At 34.8% G+C, this 14,069-nt stretch overlaps 2 protein-coding genes across 3 annotated transcripts; one reads left to right on the top strand and one right to left on the bottom strand.

The window, feature by feature from the left end:
- Window positions 1-283: 283 nt before the first annotated feature.
- LOC125834418 (uncharacterized) lies at window positions 284-2,344 on the bottom strand. Its single transcript, XM_049513566.1, has 3 exons — window positions 2,257-2,344; window positions 1,212-1,359; window positions 284-778 (listed from the first exon to the last, which is right to left on the bottom strand). The coding sequence occupies exons 2-3, from the start codon at window positions 1,332-1,334 to the stop codon at window positions 716-718; spliced, it is 186 nt and encodes a 61-aa protein (XP_049369523.1). The 5' UTR covers window positions 1,335-1,359; window positions 2,257-2,344; the 3' UTR covers window positions 284-715.
- A 3,132-nt stretch (window positions 2,345-5,476) lies between these two features.
- On the top strand, window positions 5,477-13,087 carry LOC125834588 (transcription factor-like protein DPB). Of its 2 annotated transcripts, none has more exons than XM_049513737.1 (9): window positions 5,477-6,085; window positions 6,853-6,926; window positions 7,121-7,164; window positions 9,870-9,932; window positions 10,016-10,162; window positions 10,279-10,347; window positions 10,485-10,583; window positions 12,383-12,453; window positions 12,587-13,087. In XM_049513737.1, the coding sequence occupies exons 1-9, from the start codon at window positions 5,832-5,834 to the stop codon at window positions 12,828-12,830; spliced, it is 1,065 nt and encodes a 354-aa protein (XP_049369694.1). In that variant the 5' UTR covers window positions 5,477-5,831; the 3' UTR covers window positions 12,831-13,087. The 2 variants fall into 2 exon arrangements, with proteins under 2 accessions (XP_049369694.1, XP_049369686.1); XM_049513729.1 differs by having other exon boundaries at window positions 6,847-6,926.
- Window positions 13,088-14,069: the final 982 nt, after the last annotated feature.

The raw sequence follows: 14,069 nt of genomic DNA, 5'->3' as shown, positions 1-14,069 counted from the left end.
TCTCGGGAGGATAATGTGTATGCAAACCTTACCGATACCATAGGAGAAATCTCCAACTAAATTTGTTAAGAGAGAAAGATAAAAGTGGAAGCTAGATTGGCAACCATGTCCAACACATTTATCTTTTATTAATCAGAAAAAAGAGCAAAATGAAATTGTGATTAAACTAAAATGAACAGGTTATGTCAAAGTAGGAAAGCCTCTCTATGTCTTGTAAGATTAATAGGTACCATTAACTTTATCAACAGCCATGCATCAAATCAGTCTCGAAAACGTTCTAGAAGCCTCTAAAAATACATGGAAAGCATAGAGATTAAGAAACGTGAAACCACCCAAGATATTTCAATTCTCAAACTTCCAGATTCAGACAGCCAAACACTCACCAATAAAGATGGAACAACAGTTTCCTCAGAAAACAAAACCAAAAAAAAGAGCTTCTGTCGCAATTCTTTTCGAAGAGAACAAGTACGCTAGTAAGATGTGTATGTCTTCATCTTTCTCTGTTCCAAGTGTAAGCCAGCTCAACTTGAAATTGTGACTCCATATTGTACCAGCGGAACAACAAAAACTGGTGTGCAGAATATAGACCAGAAGCGCGTGAAGGGCTCCAACTTCTTTCGTTTCTTTAAATACCTTTCTCTGAATGTAAGTAAGTTTTGTGTCATGACCAAGTTAAATTAAGATAATCTGCTATACAGAATCTCCGACCTTGATATCAGACTTGAGCAGATGTTGAACTTCTCAGAGCTGCTTCACGTTCCTGACACCGATGCTCTCTCTGAAATAGATTTACAAAATAAGTTCAGTAATATGGGAGAAAGAGGACAAAGACAAAAGTAATACTCTGAACTTAGAGCATTATCAATCTTCAAGAAAACACCTACTCAAACTCAAAGGTGTTCTTTTACTAAAAGCAACTTTTCTCTGGATCAGTAACATAATCAACTGCTGCACTAAAGCTGCAGCAGCTTTGAACATGTTGAAGATAATTTTATGATTTATGTGAAGATGGCAAAATGACTCAAGTTCTATGAAAAAAGTGATATAAATAGCAAAAACCTTTATTCAAATAAATGTCTCATCATGGAAAATAGCTTGGCCAGAGAATCATAAACATGGAAGAAATGGAAAAGCACTAATAGAAGCTTATGATTGCTGAAACGAAGAATTGTCTTCAGTTTGATTGTGGATATGATGGTAACAAGTCTTACTCTTCTTTCCCAATATGGATGGAAGCACACGAAATCATAGACAGGAGTTATAGTTGAGACCAAAACAACGTTAAGTCCAGTAAACAGCAGGAGACCTGCCATAGGTCGAGCTCTGTGAGGCATTGTTGGTATATGATGACTTTGAACTCTGTAAGACACAAGCCCACATTCAGTATACAAAACTGAAACTCAAGTACGAAAAGTAAAACTATCTAAATCACATTCAGTACTGAATAATTGCACACACCTCTATTCAGTACATGGGCACAAACAAATCCATGTAATGTAGGTTGATTATATCCTATAGGTGATAGCATGAAACCATTTTATTTTTTTTGCAAAATAAGCAGTAATCATCATCAACAAGAATGTACCCGGTGTAGTCCCACATGGTGGAGTAAGGGAGGGTAGAGTGTATCCAGACCCTATCCTACCTCACAAAGGTAGATAGGTTGTTTCCGAAAGACCCCAACTCAAGAAACACATATCAAAGAGCATACAAAAGAAAAGAGATACTATAACAAGTACTAGAAGTAGCATTACATAGCATACAATAAAATGAAACAGTACCAACAACAAATTAATGCGAAACCAAAACACAATTTTTAGGAACATAAATCGAAGGTTAGGAAACTATGCAAAATTGCCTATACTATTTTATAAGGAGAAACAGGTATGGGCATCAAACTACCATCAAGCCTAACACGCAGGAAAACAACACAACACTCAACTATCTACTAAACTTCTACCGTAATCCGCCACTCCAAATCATGTGTATAAGCTAAAAATGATGGGCTTTTTTTCAATTTTTAGAAGTAAAAAACAAATAAAGTTTCCCTCTTTTTATTTCACGTCAAGGATTACGTTTCTATTAGCAAAAATAGCTAACCCAACTGCTCTGAATTCTAATTTCTATTCGCAAAAATAGTTACACTGCAAAAGCTTAAATTTAATCTTAAATCAGCTCCCACTAACTAATAATCCAAATCTAGATAAACAAAAGATAATTAACTTGAACAATTAATAAGAGATTAACGGAACTCACAACTCAATTTCGCCGGAGAGTCGCCGGAGAGAGGCGGAAATCAGTTTTCCGATAAATTAGACGGAGAAATTCGCAGGCAAGTGGTAAATGGTGTTAGACTTGGGCCTAATCTTAATTTCTAAAATTGGGCCAATGTTCATTAAAATTTGGGCTTCCTTCTAAATGGGCCCAGATTCATGTTTTAATGATGAAATTTGTGTAAAAATTTATGAAATTTCCTAAAAATTAAATGTTTCTCCAAAAATACTAAGAAAGAAAGAAAAAGTTAATATGTTATCTCTCATAAAACGATTAAGATGATATGCACTAAACACATAGGTATACGAGATGTTGTGTGCCCGTGCAAGGCACGAGCCCATGCCCTACATTATTGTGTGTTTATGTCATTTAATTTGTATCGATTCAGTTATTAATTTAGCCGTTAGAATTTCATTTTTCTTCACTACAAATCATATAGAAAACAAAGTAACAAACCAAATAAATTATGCATATGAGTTGACAGAATGCATCCAGCTAAAAAGCAAACACAGACACTTTACAACATAACTAAGAGTTTGAGACAGTGAGAAGTAAAAGTATAAAATCAACCCTAAGTGAAGGCCCTTATATGTCAAAGGGTATAATTATAATTTATTACATTGGGTTATAGATTAGTTTGTTAAAAAAAATCTCAAATTATCATAGAACTGATAACTCGATAAGAAAAATCTTGATTATCTTATAGCTTTAACATTTGCAGTTCATTTGGTACAAAATTGCTTTTAAAATATATTTTTTCTAGGCAAGCAGCAAAGTTTTTTCACTTCATAGGGAAGCATGTCCCTCTTTAAATGACCTTCTTGAGTAACACTTCATAGCCTAAGTCCAAACCATAATCTTTGCAAAAATGTATTCTAGATTTGCGTTTGACAGCATTCCGGATGTACTATCCAAGGCCGCCACATTCCGAAATGTTCATATTGACTATCAATCTTCTTCTAGAAAGATTTAACCCAAGATCTTGAGGTCTTAGACCCTTCTTTGATTCTACTTCTTTGATTGCTCTAATAAGGTGAATTTCCTACCGAAGGATCAAGGATTACCTCAATTAAAAACAAAGTATCAAGTGTAATTTCACAAGTGGAGTCCGAAGAGATTATCTCAAGCAAAATGATATTTCTTCCTACGCTTGAGGAATCACCAAATACCAGAAGTTGACACATACCAATAGTTAGCCGAACAACTTTTGCCTCAGATTTTCTCCAACACAGGACTAATTCTGTAATTAGTTTGTACTAAAAGATAATTCTAAGAAAACACCATTAGGGTATTTCCATCAGCTATTTTCTAAAACAAAATACATGAGAAAGTTAATCAGAAGAGTCACCAAACAATAATCATCCAAATCAGTAGTTGAAGTATCAATTTATATATAGTCACATAAACATACTCAGGTAAGAATCCATGAAAAATTTACCCACAAACAAGTGCAATAAGAGAAAATAATAGGAGAAAACAATTATCACGAAAGAATAGACGAAAAAATGGTCACCTGATTACAACTCAAGATGAAGATGGAATATGAGAAGAAGACCAGAGCGCTTGAGCATAGGAAGAACCAGATAGTCGGTAAAGTAGCATTGCAGATGCAGCACACACTTGAAATTTTCAATGGAAAAGACGGTGAAATACCTAAAATACCCCAGACAACCAAAGTGACATTGACCAAAATACCCTTGGGCATCTGAAGAATCCCACACTTATTAAAATGAGGTAACTAATAACCTATTAAAAGACACATAGTGTAAATGGAATCGATAAATCAATCACTTCTTAAATAACAGAAAACAATCAGGTTGAAATTATATATTTTCTAATAGATAGTTTAAAATACATAGAAAGTATTAGAACACTCCAATAATATACATAAAAACACTTATGAAAGCATGTAGAAATTGAAAAACACTTGATCAAAAGTACATATAAAGAAAAAAAATTAATATGTTATCTCTAAAAAATAAATAGTTGATGACATGTAATAGACACAATGAGATATAAGTAAACTATTAAAAGACATGTAACATAAATAATACCAATAAGTCAATCATTTCTTAAATGAAAAACAAAATAGTCAAGTCGAAATCATGATTTTTCTAATATATGGTTAAAATTACATAGAAAGTATTAACACTCCTCAATAACAACACAAAAACGTATTTTTCTGAATGCCCGTAGAGATTGAAGAAACGTTTCTTCAAAAATATAAACGAAGAAAGTAAAAAGGTTAATGCACTGTCTTTCACAAAACGACGGATAATATGCAATGAACGTGTTAAGATATAAACAAGCTATTAAAAACACATAACGTAAATGACATCGATAAACCAATCATTTCTTAAACGACAACAAAATCACATTGAAATCATGACCTTTCTAATATACAATTTAAATCACATAGAAAGTACTAGACACCACAATAACAACACAGAAATCATGTAGAAACTGAAGAAACACTTATTTATAAACAAATAAAGTGAAAAGCTAATGCGTTGTCTCTCACAAACGATGAATGGCATGCAATGGACACGTTAAGATTAAGTAAACTATCAAAAGACACGCAATTTAAATGACAAAAGTAAATCAACCATTTCTCAAATGACAAAAAGCAGTCGCGTCAAACCCATGATTTTTCTAATATATAATTTAAATTTATTTAGAACACTTCAATAACAACACAAAAACACTTATGAAAGTATGTAGAAACGGAAGAAACGCTTCTTCGAAAGTACAAAAAAAGAAAAAAAATAACGTATCGTTTCTCACAAACCGCTGAATGACATGGAGTGCACACGTAGAAGATACAAATAAATTATTAAAAGACACACAATGTAATTGATATCAATAAACCAACCATTTCTTATAGAAAATAATCACGCAAAAATCATGTCTTTTCTAATATATAGAAAAGTATTTAACGATAACAACAACATCAATATCAATCACATACCCCAATATATTTTTACATATGAAATTTGAGAATGATAGAGTATATGTAGATTCTATTCTTACCCGGTGAAGATAACAAAATTATATTCGAAAGATTATAACAGTCACCAGAATTATTTTCAAATACTAGGAGTCTCAATTTTTTTGTACAAGAAAAGTGAGAATTTTTTTTATTTATTATTAGAAGTATATATATAAGAAGAAAAAAAAAGGCCAAAACTTTAAATGGAAAAAAATTAATAAATTCTTGAGAAGACCTGGAATTAGTTCCCTCCTTCCTCAAGCTCGAAACAAACTATTCTCCCTGCCGCCTTTGTATGATCAAGAATCCTGCTAAAACTCAAAAAAATAAAAAAAATCCATTCATGAAAGCCTCAAATATTTTTTTTTAGCTTAATTCTCATCTGGGTATCTGTCAAAATTGTTAATTTTTCATCTGTTTGGAAAACCCAAAATTCTCTATGTCAGGTTTATCATTTGGGTTATCAAGATTCAACTTTTTCTTCTAAATGTATTGAATTTCTGCTTTCATTGTTAGTAATTCAAGCAAATTTCATCTGGGTCAAGTGTAGATTGGCCATTTATTGGCAATGTTGAATAATTTGGAGGATGGGGGAAAGAATCCTTCAGAGGTTTCAAGAGGGGGTAATGGTAGAGGGGGTGGGGGTACAAGGTCATGGGGAACTACTGTTTCTGGTCAATCGGTTTCTACTAGTAGCAGTATTGGGTCTCCATCGAGCAGAAGTGAAGCGGCCATGGCTACCCCTGCCAGTGACAACACTTTTCTTAGGCTAAACAATCTTGACATTCATGCTGATGATGCAGGATCTCAAGGGACAGCTGGGTGAGTCCTTCGTTGTTGTTTTAATGGTATCTGTTTGGTTTTCATGAAGATAAAAATGGCAACTTTTTGAAGATGGGAACTCTATTTAGTGTAGAAGTTGATTCAGGATGTATATGTGTGTATGATGAAAATTTGAAGCTAAATTTTAAGAATATGTATAGATAATAAGTGGCGTGCAGACTTTAAATCATGGATTAGCTTAGGATTCTGTTGTTTTTACTAGTCTATCCGATAATTAAATGAAATGCTAGTCTAGAGGAATTACGGTGAACTGCTAAACCGTGAGATAATGGGACTTGGATTAACTAGTTATCTTGAGTTTAAGAAGCATAGACGTGGCTTAAAGAGTGAACTAATGGATAACAAGGACACTTGTAAATTGATAATGCTTGAACATTAGGAGAAATATGTCAGAAGAAGAAAGTGCAAAAAGCTTATAGGAATTCAGTTCTATAGTGACACATTATATGTCTTTTCAACTTCGTAGCAATTTGATCTGCGACCATGTAAAGTGATGGTCTTACTAAGTTTGGGAAAACATGACCCTTTAATATTGTCTAAGAATAATAAGTGTTCATTGTTGTGGTTTAGACATCATACGCTGAGATGTTACACTTTTCTTCCCATTTGATGATTTGCTAGATTACAATGTCATTATGCGGTTTAACATGGAACTCACAATTGAGTCGCTAAAAGTGTATGTCAATAGTTTCTCTTACAGTAATGTTTCCTTACAAATACTTACCTTAACTTCTTGTCAGTAACAGGAAAAAGAAAAGAGCTCAGCGTGCTACTGGAGGGGATAAGAGTGGTAGAGGACTCAGACAGTTCAGCATGAAAGGTTTTTTTTTTAATCAGTTTTCATCTTCTTTTGGGTATTAAATTGGAGAAACGTCTAAACTTTTGCAATGAGGGTTGCTTTTATTTCACATATCATTTATTTCTTATGTTGCAACATGCAAGTATCTCTTATTTATTTGAGCTCTGGTATCACTGCTTCCTACTAATTACTAAGCTATTGTTTTCTTTCTACAGTTTGTGAGAAAGTGGAAAGCAAAGGAAGAACTACGTATAATGAGGTAAGTTGGCTTGAGAAAATTCATAATGTTATAAACATTAGGTGATTTTAAAATTTCTGATGTTTCCTTTATCTGTATCTTTATTTCACAAATCAATGCTATGATTCAGTGAATTCAGTTTAATAGTTGGGGCCTTTTTACTTGTCCAATTTCTATTATATATTCAATACCCTTTCTCGTCCGTACAATGTATCTGCGGGTGTCCCACATCGAATTTTATTATTATGATGACTCTGATGTATGATGATGATTTCTTATTTTGATGACTTTGATGTTTAGTATCTGGTTCTGGCAGCACCTGGTAAGCAAACTACAAAGGAATATGCTAACTTCTATATCTGTTTTGAGTTTTCTATTTGACCCTTCCATCCTTTCTAACTTGTGTCATGCTAGTATTTTTTTTTACTTGTGTAATATCACACTATCAGCATTGATAATCAAACTTAGAGTTGATTCCATTTTCCCCATCTTATACAAACACATTGGTGTACACATTTTGACCTTTAGGATGAATTTATGGTATCAAAAGCTCCCATTCTATTGGACTTCTCAACTGAAAAATGTGTCATGTTAGTTGGAGGTACTGTATCTCAAGTTTTTTTTTTCCTTCAGTGGATATATTTAGGGTAATTTGGAGGGTCCATGGTCCTGTGTTTTTTTAACCCTTAAAACATTGTGACACTTTCCCTTGTTTGCTGTTTGGCACTTCACTTTTCTTAAAGTAAGGCATTTCATTCTGCTAGAGCTACATATAGGAGACTTTAACCTTGTAATTCTTTCTTACTGTACAAAAGAATTGAATTGATAGTAACTTGTACTACATTTTGGGAAGGGAAGCAAGGAGCGGAGTCTTAGTTGTTGAGAAGTCGACTAAGTTGTGAATAATTGGGTGGATGACTGTTTCCCTTATTGGCAGCTTATAAATTCTTTAGAACCCCCTAGTTTATTTATATGTGGTCCCAGGCGCAACAAGGACTATGAAGGGTCCGAGCGTCATAGGATCTCCTAATTAATACTTTTAACCATTCTTCAATTGCCTTTCCCTCTCTATGGTAAGATAATTTTAGAGGTAGATGTACATAATAGTTACTCCCACCTTTTTATTTTGTTTGTCCTGCTTTGACTTGATACGTAGTTTAAGAAAGTAAAGGAGGCTTTTGAATCTTGTGGTCTTAAATTAAAGATATGTCAAATGTACCAAAATGCCCTTTAACTTGTGGTTTCAAACATGCCATGTGGAAAGTTGGAATTAAAGGGTTGCCAAAAAAGGAAAGAGGCATTCTTTTTTAAGCAAACTAAAAAGGATAGGATAAACAAATTGAAACGGAGGGTGTATTAATTATGAGATGATTCACTAAATGGCTTTTGGGTATCAAAATAATGTCTCACAAGGGCATATAATTTATGGTCTTTCTTCCTCAGAACTAGTAATGTGGTTGTTTTCTGTCTTCAGGATATGTATTGATATTAATCATGTCCATGACATGAGCAGTGAGATGTGGATTATCTGTTCTGCTCATTGAATTAATAGATTTACGGTCATAGTTATTGTTCAAGAAATTGGTGCATAAATTTTCTGTAGCTTAATCTCAGATTTTTTTTTTCTTAAGGACATCCTTATACACAAAAAGCTGAAATACTTCAATTTTTATTCTTTAAGAAAGTGCAACACTCTATATAGCCTCATATTACATATTCAAAGTAGAAGCACTGTAATGAATGCCCAACATAATTTTACAGATTATATCAGTTAAAGAAACTCTTTGAGCAGGGTTCTTGTTTTTAGCTTGTAAACTTCAGACTCATTGAACTGTTATCTATTTTTGGCCCGGGGAATTCTGTAGATGTTAGGTAATGTAGTTTTCAAAGGGTTATCCCGGCACCACCTTTAGGAGTGACATTCATGGTGGACAAGATGATGGAAGCGAGACTGAGATGGTTTGGGAATGTGAAGAGGAGACGCGCAGATGCCCCAGTGAAGAGGAGAGGTGATTAGACAGTTAAGACGCAACTTCAGCTCACCGAAGAACATGATCTTAGATAGGGAGGGCATGGAGGTCGTTGGATGAGAGTAGAAGTTTAGTAGGTAGTTGAGTTTGGTCTCACTTTTCGGTGGGATTTGGCTTGGTGAGAGTCTGCCGTCTGGAAGCACCGTGATGGTCATAGTATTAGCCTTATACATGTAGTATCTCACTTTTGATATCTGTTACCATCTGGTGTCTTTTGTGTTTCAGTTATCGCATTATTTTGTTGTTACTGTTCCTTTTTCTAAATGCTTTGTACTACTTTCTTTATTAATCGACATGTTTTCTTCACTTCCGTATTTCTTATTTACAACTACTTTGATTTGTTGCACTTGAGTCGAGGGCCTTCCAGAAACCTATGTTGCTCGAACTCTCCAAAATTGATGCCACACTCGTGTCGGATTCTTCAAAATACACTATTTTTGGAGAATCCAAAATGCACCCATCACAATTTTTTGAGAGTCCGAGCAACATAGCTGGAAACAGCCTCTCTGCCTCCTGTGCCCAGAAACTTGATAATACAAGGGTAGTTGTACTTCTGTTGTTGGCTTCTAAGGACTTATTTGCACTTTAACTGTGCTCTAGCATTTTCTGTGGTTGATTCTGCTTGCTACATTCTCCTGTGTTGAACAATTTGCTTTTCAAGGGATTTCTGATCTCAGAAGTTAATGTCTTGCTCAGGTTGCTGATGAACTTGTAGCTGAGTTTTCTGATGCTACCAATAGTGTTGCAGGCCCAGATCAGGTTTTTCTCCATCCTCGTGGTTCATAAATTTTTAATTTGTTCGTTTTCGACAATAATATCAGTTTGATCCTTTATTATGACAGAAACAATATGATGAGAAGAACATCAGACGACGAGTCTACGATGCTCTGAACGTACTTATGGCTATGGATATCATTTCTAAAGATAAAAAGGAAATACAGTGGAAGGGATTACCACGCACTGATGCAAATGATATTGAGGAGCTAAAGGTTTGATTTCTCTGCCTTTCTGCTTCCTCTTTTTTATTGCATTCAATGAGCCATCAATTTTGGCACACATCAGTTGATCTATGTTTAATCTAATCTCATGTTTATTGTAACTGCAGACTGAGCGTCTTAACTTGAGAAATAGGATTGAAAAGAAAGCAGCCTATTTAGAAGAACTTGAAGATCAAGTATAAATTCTCTCTAAGCACTATCTTTAGTTCAATCTTAGAAATAAGTTTGATAGTCTTTCGCAATGCTGATGTGCATGATAGCTTGGTCCTGTAAACCTTATTCTTTTTACTGAAGTGTTTTCCTTTTTCAATAGTATGTTGGGCTTCAAAACCTCATAAAACGCAATGATCAGTTGTATGGCTCAGGCAATGCTCCTAGTGGTGGTGTGGCTTTACCGTTTATTTTAGTGCAGGTAAATGCTCAACAATCATCTATTGTTATTTGTATTGTTTAGCAAATTAGTAAATATCTGATACAAATTCTTTAATATGTCATCTCATGATTTCTTTTGCTGGAATTAGTTTAATCTACAAGCAAGGCAAGTAAGCTCGGGGCAACATGCTTTCCTCAACTTGTCTTAGCTGTACTTGAGCTCAAGTGAATTTCGACCTATCTCAGGCCGTATAAATTTGATATTAACAAAAGCTGATTGCTTTTCACCTACATTTGAGCATAGGCTTCTTTCTAATTAAAAAATCAGAAGGATCACCTCTGATCTCTTAACGAGGAGAAAAGAGGAGAGGTTTTCTCTATTTGTAATTTTTTTCACAAGATCATATTCGTACAGAAGAGTATTGTAAAATACTCTTTTTCAAAATCAACTTCACAATACCCTTTTTTATCAACTGGAATGAAATATTGCCCTGCAATGAGGTGTGTGGTGTGAAAGGTTGGCTACGGTGGGTGTGAGAGGTAGAGGTAGAGTTATGCTGAAGAAGTGACACACTTGCAACTTAGCGAGGACATGGCCCTAGATAGGAAGATATGGAGTTCGAGGATTAGGGTAGAAGGTTAGTAGGTAATCGAGCGTTACCTAATTATCCTTATCAATATTATTATTCTCCTAATATCTTAGTCTTCGATTTTATAATTACCTGTTGTTTCCTTTTTTTCTAGTTATGGTTTATTTGTTGTTGCTACTGGTTTTTTCCTCCATTATTTTCCACATGGCTTCTTGATTGCTGTTTTCCTTTTCATACTGATTCTTTATGCTTTACTTGAGCTTGAGCCAAGTGTCTATTTGAAACAACCTCTCTACCTTCACAAGATAGGGGTAAGGCTGTGTACACACAACCTCCATAGATCCCACTTGTGAGATTACACTCGGTGGTCTTGTTCAACGAAATATTGTCCCAAGATCTACTTAAGATTAGGTTAGTTACTGAAAATGGGTGAGTTATAACATGTGAACTCTTCAATTTGTACCTGAATAGTTTTTTTGTTTTTGCTAGTGTTGGAATTTTTAGTATCAGTAAAACTTCAAGATAAGATGCAAGAGTAGTGCTAGTCTTGGGTGAGTAGAGCTTTTGGGCATCTAAAAGCATAGAACACCTATCTAGACGATTTTCATTGTAGCTTGGAAGGAAGATGAGCGTCTGTATGTATTCTTAAACATTGAGTTTACAGTGATCAATATTTCTGAAAGAAACAACTTTGCGGTTAAGTTAGATTCATTATGTTCATAATCTATTCTATTAGTTTCTTTTCTTCCATAACTGCATGCCTCGTTTACACTTGGCTTCTAGTAATAATCTGCAGAAGTAGTAGCGCAACCTAAGCAGGGCTTATGGGGTTCCACTTTTGAATCTAATACAGAAGGAGGCATCTGTCCATGATATTTTACTTTTCCTCTTGGCATATTTTGGTTTAAGCCCCATCTGCTTTCTGTTTTTTCTAGAGCCAAGGGTCTATCGGAAACAACCTCTCTACCTCTCAAGGTAGGGGTATGGTTTGTGTACACACTACCCTCCCCAGACTCCACTTGTGACATCACACTGGATATGGTGTTATTGTCGTTGTTGCGCATAAGGAGAATCATAGGTTGTGACTTGGGAGTGCATCATTGCTTTTTCATCAATGTCCTGCAGCATTTTATAATTTGCGTGCATTTGCAAATTTCAGTAACAGAATTTAATAGAAATAGATATTGTAATGCTGTTGTTGTAGCATTTCATTGTTATAATGCCCCTTATGTTTCTTGTGGTGCTTTAGACTCGTCCTCATGCAACAGTTGAAGTGGAAATATCAGAAGATATGCAGCTGGTGCATTTCGACTTCAACAGGTTAGTGGCCTTGGAACGTCTATACTCTTTTTTGGTTCAATGGAAGTGTAGATGACTCGGCTGAGTCCTATATATAAGTCATGCATATTTTTGATATTCATGAACTCATTCAAGTGTGGTTTGCCAATTCCAGCACTCCGTTTGAGCTGCATGACGATAATTATATCCTCAAAGCAATGAATTTTTGCGGAAGACCAAATGACAGTGCTGTCCCACAGAATGTATCTGCTGATGGAGGTGAAGGTCCGAGTTCCCGTATGGCCAACATGTTTCAGCATCATATCCCTCATCCATCTGTCCCAAACTCATCTGGCAAGCTTCCGACCTCACCTCCTCTCCCCGGAATACTAAAGGCTCGTGTCAAGCATGAGCATTAGCCTGCTGGCTTCTTTCTTGATCGATTACTGTACTCATTAACGCATAGTATTTCTGTACATTATGTAAAGTATATTTACCGGAAGCAGCCTCCTCTGTTGACTAAATACTTCTCTTGACGCTTGTCTCAATTTGAGGGAGGTTAGTAGTTGAGCTTTTAATTTTTTTGCTAAGTGTCAATTGTTTCATCAAATTGGTATGTGTTTTGGCAAATGAAAAACTATTAGACTGTTTGGAGATACCTTTTTTTCTTTCAAAATATTGTTTGGTTATACATTAATAGTTGATTTTTTTTTTTAACTTCAGGTAGAAGGTCAGGTTTTTCAAGTTTGAAAAGCTAGTTCTAACCACTTTTTCAAATAAGATTTTTTTTTTGCACTCACAACATTTTTTTTTTTTGGTTTCCCACCCGGTGTCCGGAGCCCACATTGGAGCTCCGACTAAATCTGGATCGCGCTCTGCAGGGCCCATTCGGGGGTGGCATCCCGAATTTTTTTTTATTATACTTAGGGCTCGAACCCGAGACCTCTTGTTGTTGTGTACTCACAACATTTTTTTTCAAGTGGAACACATCTTTCAATTTCCAATATACTTTTTTTCAAATATCACCAAATTCATGTCCAAACGGCTAAGGTAAGCAACCTTGATCTATCTAAATTTTGTTGGATATATGGTACATGTGTTGGTGGGAGGTGACTAATCATTGTGCATTTATGTGAGCATGCTATTGGATTTAAGCCAAAGTTATTGTATTCGGATTACTTTGTATTGGACATAGTTATATGGTTAATGTGTTGGTAGGAGGTAACTAGTCGTCGACTCGTCGTTGTGACTTGTGAGCATGTTATCGGATATGAGCCAAAATTACTTAACTTTTTGCGCTACACCGGCCTATATTCATAGCATTATCTTTTAGAGGCTTTTTATGGTTAATTTGAACTTGTGACTATGATTTGCTAGCTAGTCACGTAATTACAATGCTTATAATTACACGAATATTGAATAAATTTTCTACAAATACTAGTCCTGACTTGATTGATTGATTGATTGATTTATATCATATTATATATTATATATAATAACGTAAGGGCTTACGTGAAAACTTTTTCTTTTCCATAATTCCATCGTTACTTGATCTTGCTTCCTTGATGGTATAATATCTTGGAGAATGGAAGCATCCCGAGTCAGATTTAAAATTTGACGTTTATAATTTTTGTGTAAACTCGAGTTAATATATAATA

Source organism: Solanum verrucosum, unplaced genomic scaffold, assembly GCF_900185275.1.
Source record: "Solanum verrucosum unplaced genomic scaffold, falcon-dt-bn FXZP01000285.1, whole genome shotgun sequence".
Lineage (NCBI taxonomy): Eukaryota > Viridiplantae > Streptophyta > Magnoliopsida > Solanales > Solanaceae > Solanum > Solanum verrucosum.
The sequence above is the reverse complement of the archived record's forward strand: the minus strand, read 5'-3'. Positions and strand labels throughout refer to the sequence as shown.

Excerpts from the sequence above, each read along its gene's own strand:
- LOC125834418 (XM_049513566.1), bottom strand. The coding sequence starts at position 1,334 with ATGCCTCACAGAGCTCGACCTATGGCAGGTCTCCTGCTGTTTACTGGA. Across the intron at positions 779-1,211 it reads ATCCATATTGGGAAAGAAGA|AGAGAGCATCGGTGTCAGGA; the intron begins GTAAGACTTGTT and ends AATCTATTTCAG.
- LOC125834588 (XM_049513729.1), top strand. The coding sequence starts at position 5,832 with ATGTTGAATAATTTGGAGGATGGGGGAAAGAATCCTTCAGAGGTTTCA. Across the intron at positions 10,348-10,484 it reads TAGAAGAACTTGAAGATCAA|TATGTTGGGCTTCAAAACCT; the intron begins GTATAAATTCTC and ends CTTTTTCAATAG. Across the intron at positions 10,584-12,382 it reads TACCGTTTATTTTAGTGCAG|ACTCGTCCTCATGCAACAGT; the intron begins GTAAATGCTCAA and ends GTGGTGCTTTAG.